This window comes from Chrysemys picta, chromosome 9 (assembly GCF_011386835.1).
Source record: "Chrysemys picta bellii isolate R12L10 chromosome 9, ASM1138683v2, whole genome shotgun sequence".
In the NCBI taxonomy this organism is placed as follows: Eukaryota; Metazoa; Chordata; order Testudines; family Emydidae; genus Chrysemys; species Chrysemys picta.
Genome location: NC_088799.1, coordinates 38,637,952 through 38,645,903, shown reverse-complemented (window position 1 = coordinate 38,645,903; position 7,952 = coordinate 38,637,952). Strand labels below are relative to the sequence as shown.

The window sequence follows — 7,952 nt, the reverse complement described above, 5'->3', positions numbered from 1 at the left end:
AAATAAGACTTTCCCACACAAACATACACTTCAAAAACGGGTGTACCTTTAAGATTCTGAGACACTCAGAAAGCTTTTTTTTGTCACTTGTCTAGTAAAACTGGAAATGTATTTGATCAAAATGTATGGTTTTCTGAACGTGACTGGATGGTGACTTGTATTCTGGAGTGTTAAGCTTTTATTTTAAAAGATCAGAGAAGAGAAAGGTCCAGTGGAAGCTAAATCAATCTTGGGCTAACAGATTCCCAGCTATGCCAGAGTGGATCAGAAGGAGAAAGTAGAACTGCCCTCTTGGTCCATCACTGGAAATTTAACTTGGGACCTCCAGAACAGCCTGAGAACCTGCCCATTATTCCATAAAAAAGCTGTAATGGGGAAGGGGCATTTAGGTAACTATTTGGAAAGACGGATGGAACTATGATGCGATTGGAATAACAGAGACTTGCTAGGATAACTCACATGACTGGACTACTGTCATGGATGGATATAAACTGTCCAGGAAGGACAGGCAGGGCAGAAAAGGTGGGGGAGTTGCATTGTATGTAAGAGAGCTGTATGATTGCTCAGAGCTACAGTATGAAACTGCAGAAAAACCTGAGGCCTGGTCTACACTACGGGTTTAGGTCGACTTTAGCGGCGTTAAACCGAATTAAGCCTGGACACGTCCACACAACGAAGCCCTTTCTTTCGACTTAAAGGGTCCTTTAAACCGGTTTCTTTACACCACCTCTGATGAGGGGATTAGCGATAAAACCGGTCTTTGCGGGTCGGAATTGGGGTAGTGTGGACGGAATTTGACGTTATTGGCCTCCGGGAGCTATCCCACAGTGCTTCATTGTGACCGCTCTAGACAGCACTCTCAACTCAGATGCACTGACCAGGTAGACAGGAAAAGACCCGCGAAGGTTTGAATTTCATTTCCTGTTTGCCCAGCGTGGAGAGCACAGGTGACCCCGCAGAGCTCATCAGCACAGGTAACCGTGATGGAGTCCTCCCAGGATTGCAAAAGAGCTCCAGCATGGACCGAACAGGAGGTACGAGATCTGCTCGCCATATGGGGAGATGAAGCAGTGATAGCTGAACTCCGTAACAGTAAAAGAAATGGAAAAGTATTAGAAAAGATCTCCAAGGCCATGAAGGACCGAGGCCATAACAGGGACACACAGCAGTGCCGCGTGAAAATTAAGGAGCTACGGCAAGCTTACCACAAAGCCAGAGAAGCAAACGGAAGGTCCGGGGCAGAGCCGCAAACTTGCCGCTACTACGCAGAGCTGCATGCGATCCTAGGGGGTGCAGCCACCACTACCCCAACCGTGTGCTATGACTCTCTCACTGGAGAAACACACAGGGAAGACGGTTCAGGGAACGAGGAAGATGACGATGGAGGTACTGTAGGTAGCTCACAGCAGCAAGGAAGCGGAGAAACCGGTTTCCCCAACAGCCAGGATATGTTTGTGACCCTGGACCTGGAACCAGTAACCCCCGAACTCACCCAAGACCCTCAGGGCACACAGGAGACCTCTGGTGAGTGTAACTTTGTAACTATTTGTAAACATTACAAAAAAAAAGCAAGCGTGTTTAATGATTACTTTGCCCTGGCAATCGCGGCCAGTACATCTACTGGAAAAGTCTGTTAACGTGTATGGGGATGGAGCGGAAATCCTCCAGGGACATCTCCAGAAAGCTCTCCTGGTTGAAATGGGGTGATTTTATTAAGGGGACATTCAGAGGCGCCCGTTCCTGCTCTTCTGACCAGAAATGTTCCCCGCTGTTAACCACGCGGTGGGGGGAGGGGTGAAGTGATCATCCCAGAGAATCGTGTGTGTGTGTGTGGGGGGGGTTTACTTGTGTTTGTGCCGCATGTTAACCGGGAAACCGCAGCCCCCTCCTTTTACATTGAAACCCCATTTTAAATGGACAACCCAATTCATCCTTGATATGGGAAATGCGCTGCTGTTTGCAACCTTTCCCGCATGTTAAGAAGGTTAAAAAAGCCAAAACACTGTGGCCTACGATGGCTGCCTGCAAGCCGAAATATGCGACCTTGTAATGAAAGAGTGTACCCATTGTTCTCTAAAATGTGTCTTTTTTAACCACCTCTCCCTTCTCCTCCGCCAGCTGCAAATGTTTCTCCTTCGCAGAGGCTCGTGAACATTAGAAAGAGAAAACGTAGGACGAGGGACGAGATGTTCACGGAGCTCCAGATGTCCGCCCAGGCTGATAGAGCACAGCAGAATGCGTGGAGGCAGTCAATGACGGAGATGAGAAAAGCCCAATATGAACGAGAGGAGAGGTGGCGGGCTGAATCGCGGGAAGAACAGAGCAAGTGGCGGGCTGAAGACGATAGGTGGCGTCAGCTTGCAGACAGACGGCAAGAGGCAATGCTCCATCTGCTGGAGCATCAAACTGATATGCTCGAGCGTATGGTTGAGTTGCAGGAAAGGCAGCAGGAGCAGAGACCGCCGCTACAGCCCCTGTGTAACCAACAGCCCTCCTCCCCAAGTTCCATAGCCTCCTCACCCAGACGCCCAAGAACACGGTGGGGGGGCCTCCGTCCACCCAGTCACTCCACCCTAGATGATCGCCCAAGCATCAGAAGGCTGGCCTTCAATAAGACTTAAAGTTTTAAAATGCAGTGTGTCCTTTTCCATCCCTCCTCCCCCACCCATCCCAGGCTACCTTGGCAATTATCCCCCTACCTCTGTAAGGAACTAATAAAGAATGCATGAATGTTAAAAAAAAAATGACTTTATTGCCTCTGCAAGCGGGAGGGGAGGGTGGGGTGGGGTGGTTGGTTTACAGGGAAGTAGAGTGAACCGGGTCGGGGGGGGGGGGGTTTGGAGGGTTCATCAAGGAGAAACAAACAGAAGTTTCACACAGTAGCCTGGCCAGTCACAAAACTCGTTTTCAAAGCTTCTCTGATGCGCACCGCGCCCTGCTGTGCTCCTCTAACCGCCCTGGTGTCTGGCTGCGCGTAATCAGCGGCCAGGCGAGTTGCCTCAACCTCCCACCCCGCCATAAAGGTCTCCCCCTTACTCTCACAGATATTGTGGAGCGCACAGCAAGTAGCAATAACAATGGGGATATTCTTTTCGCTGAGGTCTGAGCGAGTCAGTAAGCTGCGCCAGCGCGCTTTTAAACGTCCAAATGCACATTCCACCACCATTCGGCACTTGCTCAGCCTGTAGTTGAACAGGTCCTGACTCCTGTCCAGGCTGCCTGTGTACGGCTTCATGAGCCATGGCATTAAGGGGTAGGCTGGGTCCCCAAGGATCACGATAGGCATTTCAACATCCCCAATGGTCACTTTCTGGTCCGGGAAGAAAGTCCCTTCCTCCAGCTTTCGAAACAGAGCAGAGTTCCTGAAGACGCGAGCATCATGTACCTTTCCCGGCCATCCCACGTTGATGTTGGTGAAACGTCCCTTGTGATCCACCAGGGCTTGCAGCAGCATTGAAAAGTACCCCTTGCGGTTTACGTAGTCGGTGGCTTGGTGCTCCGGTGACAAGATAGGGATATGGGTTCCGTCTATGGCCCCGCCACAGTTTGGGAATCCCATTTCAGCAAAACCATCCACTATTGACTGCACGTTGCCCAGAGTCACTACCCTTGCTATCACCAGGTCTTTCATTGCCCTGGCAAATTGGATCACAGCAGCCCCCACCGTAGATTTGCCCACTCCAAATTGATTCCCGACTGACCGGTAGCTGTCTGGCGTTGCAAGCTTCCACAGGGCTATCGCCACTCGCTTCTCAACTGTGAGGGCTGCTCTCATCTTGGTATCCTGGCGTTTCAGGGCAGGGGACAGCAAGTCACAAAGTTCCATGAAAGTGCCCTTACGCATGCGAAAGTTTCGCAGCCACTGGGAATCGTCCCATACCTGCAGCACGATGCGGTCCCACCAGTCTGTGCTTGTTTCCCGGGCCCAGAATCGGCGTTCCACGGCATCAACCTGCCCCAGTGACACCATGATTTCCACATTGCTGGTGCCTGTGCCTTGTGAGAGGTCTATGTCCATGTCAATTTCCTCATCACTCTCGTCGCCGCGCTGCAATCGCCTCCTCGCCTGGTCCGGGTTTCGCCTTGGCATGTCCTGGCTCTGCATATACTCCAGGACAATGCGCGTGGTGTTCATAGTGCTCATAATTGCCGCGGTGATCTGAGCGGGCTCCATGATCCCAGTGCTAGCTATGGCGCCTGGTCAGAAAAAAGGCGCGAAAGTAGTATCTGATGGACCAGGAGAAGGAGGGAGGGCGGGAGGGAGGGAGGGCCGAGTGACGACATGGCGTACAGGTACAGGAACAGGGAGAAACACAAACAACTGTCACACAGAATGGTCCCCCCAAAGATTAAAATGAAAACCCTGGGCTTAGCAGGCCATTGATTTCACGGAGGAAGGGGAAGCATATGAATACAGAACAAATCTATTTTTTACATCTTAAGGTGGCAGCCGACGGTGCAGCATGAGTGACAGCCATACCCATACCAGTATGACGATGACGGATACCAATCATAAAATACCATCATCTGCCAAAAGGCAAGGGGCTGCTGCTGTGTAGCAATGCAGCCCCACGTCTGCCAGCCCCACGTCCGCCAGCACCCAGCATCGCCCTCGGCCTCTTCTGGGTGCTTATCAGACAATACTGGGCAATTGGCAGAAAATAGTATATTACGACTGGTAGCCATCATCATCGAAACAGTAGCATGTCTGCCCAGGTGGCCATGATTGACAGCCACACCAATACGATGACGATGGGTACCAGTCATAATATACCATCGCCTGGCAAGGGGCTGGTGCAATGCAGCCCTACGGCTGCCAGCCCCATGGCTATCACTCATGCTACACCGTCTACCGCCAAAAGGCAGTTAGCAGCTGCTGCTGTGTAGCAATGCAGTCCCACGTCTGCCAGCACCCAGAGGACATATGGTGACGGTGAGCTCAGCTGAGCTGAGCGGGCTCCATGCTTGCCGTGATATGTTGTCTGCACAGGTAACCCAGGTAAAAAGGCGCGAATCTATTGTCTGCGTTGCTGTGACGAGGGGGGAGGGGCCTGACGACATGTACCCAGAACCGCCCGCGACACTGTTTTGCATCATCCGGGCATTGGAATCTCAACCCAGAATTCAAAGAAAAGGCACGAACCGCTTCTCGGCTCTCTGAGCTGTGGCGCAAACGTAGTATCTGACGGACTAGGGGAAGGAGGGAGGGGGGCCGAGTGACGACATGGCGTACAGGCACAGGGAATTAAAATCAAGAATGGTGGCTGTGCATCAGGGAGAAACACAAACAACTGTCACACAGAATGTTCCCCCCAAAGATTAAACTGAAAACCCTGGGCTTAGCAGGCCGTTGATTTGACGGAGGGAGGGGGAAGCAAATGAATACAGAGCAAATCTATTTTTTACATCTTAAGACGACGGTGCAGCGTGACTGATAGCCCTCGGCATCTTTCTGGGTGCTTGGCAGCAAATACGGGGCGGCATATGACGATGGTCTTCAGGCCTATTGCACAATCGGCTGCTCGGGGAAGACTCTGCTAACGTGCGATGACCCTGACTTGTAATAGGACGGCTAATAGTCGTAATACACCATTTACTGCCAAAAGGCAAGCCCCACGGCTGCCAGCACCCAGATCGCCGATGAAGGCTACCAGTCTACTGCACCGTCTACCGCCAAAAGGCAGTTAGCAGCTGCTGCTGTGTAGCAATGCAGTCCCACGTCTGCCGACACCCAGAGGACATATGGTGACGGTGAGCTGAGCTGAGCGGGCTCCATGTTGTCTGCACAGGTAACCCAGGTAACCCAGGTAAAGAGGTGCGAATCTATTGTCTGCCGTTGCTGTGACGGGGGAGGGAGGGGCCTGACGACATGTACCCAGAACCGCCCGCGACACTGTTTTGCATCATCCGGGCATTGGGATCTCAACCCAGAATTCAAAGGGGCGGCGGAGACTGCGGGAACTGTGGGATAGCTGTGGGATAGCTACCCATAGTGCAATGCTCTGGAAGTCGACGCTAGCCTTGTACTGTGGACGCGGTCCGCCGACTAGAGCACCTAGAGCATTTTATTGTGTGGACACACACAATCGGCTGTATACAACCGATTTCAATAAAACCGGCTTCTATAAATTCGAACTAATTTCGTAGTGTAGACGTACCCTGAGAGTCTCTGGATTAAGTTTAGAAGTATGAGCAACAAGGGTGATGTTGTGGTGGGAGTCTGCTATAGACCACCAAACCAGGGGGATGAGGTGGACGAGGCTTTCTTCCGGCAACTAACAGAAGTTACTAGATCGCAGGCCCTGGTTCTCATGGGAGACTTCGTTCACCCTGATATCTGCTGGGAGAACAATACAGTGGTGCACAGACAATCCAGGAAGTTTTTGGAAAGTGTAGGGCAGTGGTTCTCAAAGCTGGTCCGCTGCTTGTTCAGGGAAAGCCCCTGGCGGGCCAGGACGGTTTGTTTACCTGCCACGTCCGCAGGTTCGGATGATCGCGGCTCCCACTGGCCATGGTTTGCCACTCCAGGCCAACAGGGGCTGCAGGAAGTGATGCGGACCGAGGGATGTGATGGCCGCCCTTCCTGCATCCCCCATTGCTTTCCCTGAACAAGCGGCGGACCGGCTTTGAGAACCACTGGTGTAGGGGATAATTTCATGGTGCAAGTGCTGGAGGAACCAACTAGGGGCAGAGCTCTTCTTGACCTGCTGCTTACAAGCCGGGAAGAATTAGTAGGGGAAGCAAAAGTGGATGGGAACCTTGGAGGCAGTGACCATGAGATGGTCGAGTTCAAGATCCTGACACAAGGAAGAAAGGAGAGCAGCAGAATACTTACCCTGGACTTCAGAAAAGCAGACTTTGACTCCCTCAGGGGACTGTTGGGCAGGATCCCCTGGGAGAATAACATGAGGGGGAAAGGAGCCAGGAGAGCTGGCTGTATTTTAAAGAATCCTTATTGAGGTTGCAGGAACAAACCCTCCCGATGTGTAGAAAGAATAGTGAATATGGCAGGCGACCAGCTTGGCTTAACCGTGAAATCCTTGCTGATCTTAAACACAGAAAAGAATCTTACAAGAAGTAAAAGATTGGACAAATGACTAGGGAGGAGTATAAAAATATTGGTCAGGCATGCAGGAGTGAAATCAGGAAAGCCAAATCACACTTGGAGTTGCAGCTAGCAAGGGATGTTAAGAGTAACAAGAAGGGTTTCTTCAGGTATGTTAGCAACAAGAAGAAAGTCAAGCAAAGTGTGGGCCCCTTACTGAATGAGGGAGGCAACATAGTGACACAGCATGGGGCAGCACAGCACAGCCATCTGTGGAGAAAGAAGTGGTTAAGGCCTATTTAGAAAAGCTGAATGAGCACAAGTCCATGAGGCCGGATGCGCTGCCTCTGAGGGTGCTAAAGGAGTTGGCGGATGTGATTGCACAGCCATTGACCATTATGACTCATGTAGTGCCCATCTTTAAAAAAGGGAAGAAGGAGGATCTGAGGAACTACAGGCCAGTCAGCCTCACCTCAGTCCCTGGAAAAATCATGGAGCAGGTCCTCACGGACAAATTCTGAAGGACTTAGAGGAGAGGAACGTGATTAGGAACAGTCAGCATGGATTCACCAAGGGCAAGTTATGCCTGACTAACCTAATTGCCTTCTATGAGGAGATAACTGGGTCTGTGGATGAGTGGAAAGCAGTGGATGTGTTATTCCTTGACTTTAGCAAAGCTTTTGATACGGTCTCCCACAGTATTCTTGCCAGCAAGTTAAAGAAGCATGGGCTGGATGAATGAACTATAAGGTGGATAGAAAACTGGCTAGATCATCGGGCTCGATGGGTAGTGATCAATGGCTCCATGTCTAGTTGGCAGCCGGTATCAAGCGGATTGCCCCAAGGGTTGGTCTTGGTGCCAATTTTGTTCAATATCTTCATTAACGATCTGGAGGATGGTGTGGAC

At 51.3% G+C, this 7,952-nt stretch overlaps 1 protein-coding gene across 1 annotated transcript; it reads left to right on the top strand.

The window, feature by feature from the left end:
* The first annotated feature begins 599 nt into the window (after positions 1–599).
* Positions 600–4,198, top strand: LOC135973702 (uncharacterized). The gene is made up of 2 exons (XM_065558048.1): positions 600–1,524; positions 2,119–4,198. Exons 1-2 carry the CDS (start codon positions 984–986, stop codon positions 2,619–2,621), a joined length of 1,044 nt encoding a protein of 347 aa, XP_065414120.1. The 5' UTR covers positions 600–983; the 3' UTR covers positions 2,622–4,198.
* The last annotated feature ends 3,754 nt before the right edge of the window (positions 4,199–7,952 follow it).

What these genes read in the sequence shown, in the direction of transcription:
- LOC135973702 (XM_065558048.1), top strand. Translation starts at nt 984, where the DNA reads ATGGAGTCCTCCCAGGATTGCAAAAGAGCTCCAGCATGGACCGAACAG. An exon ending in GGGCACACAGGAGACCTCTG is followed by an intron (nt 1,525 to 2,118) that starts GTGAGTGTAACT and finishes CTCCTCCGCCAG; the next exon opens with CTGCAAATGTTTCTCCTTCG.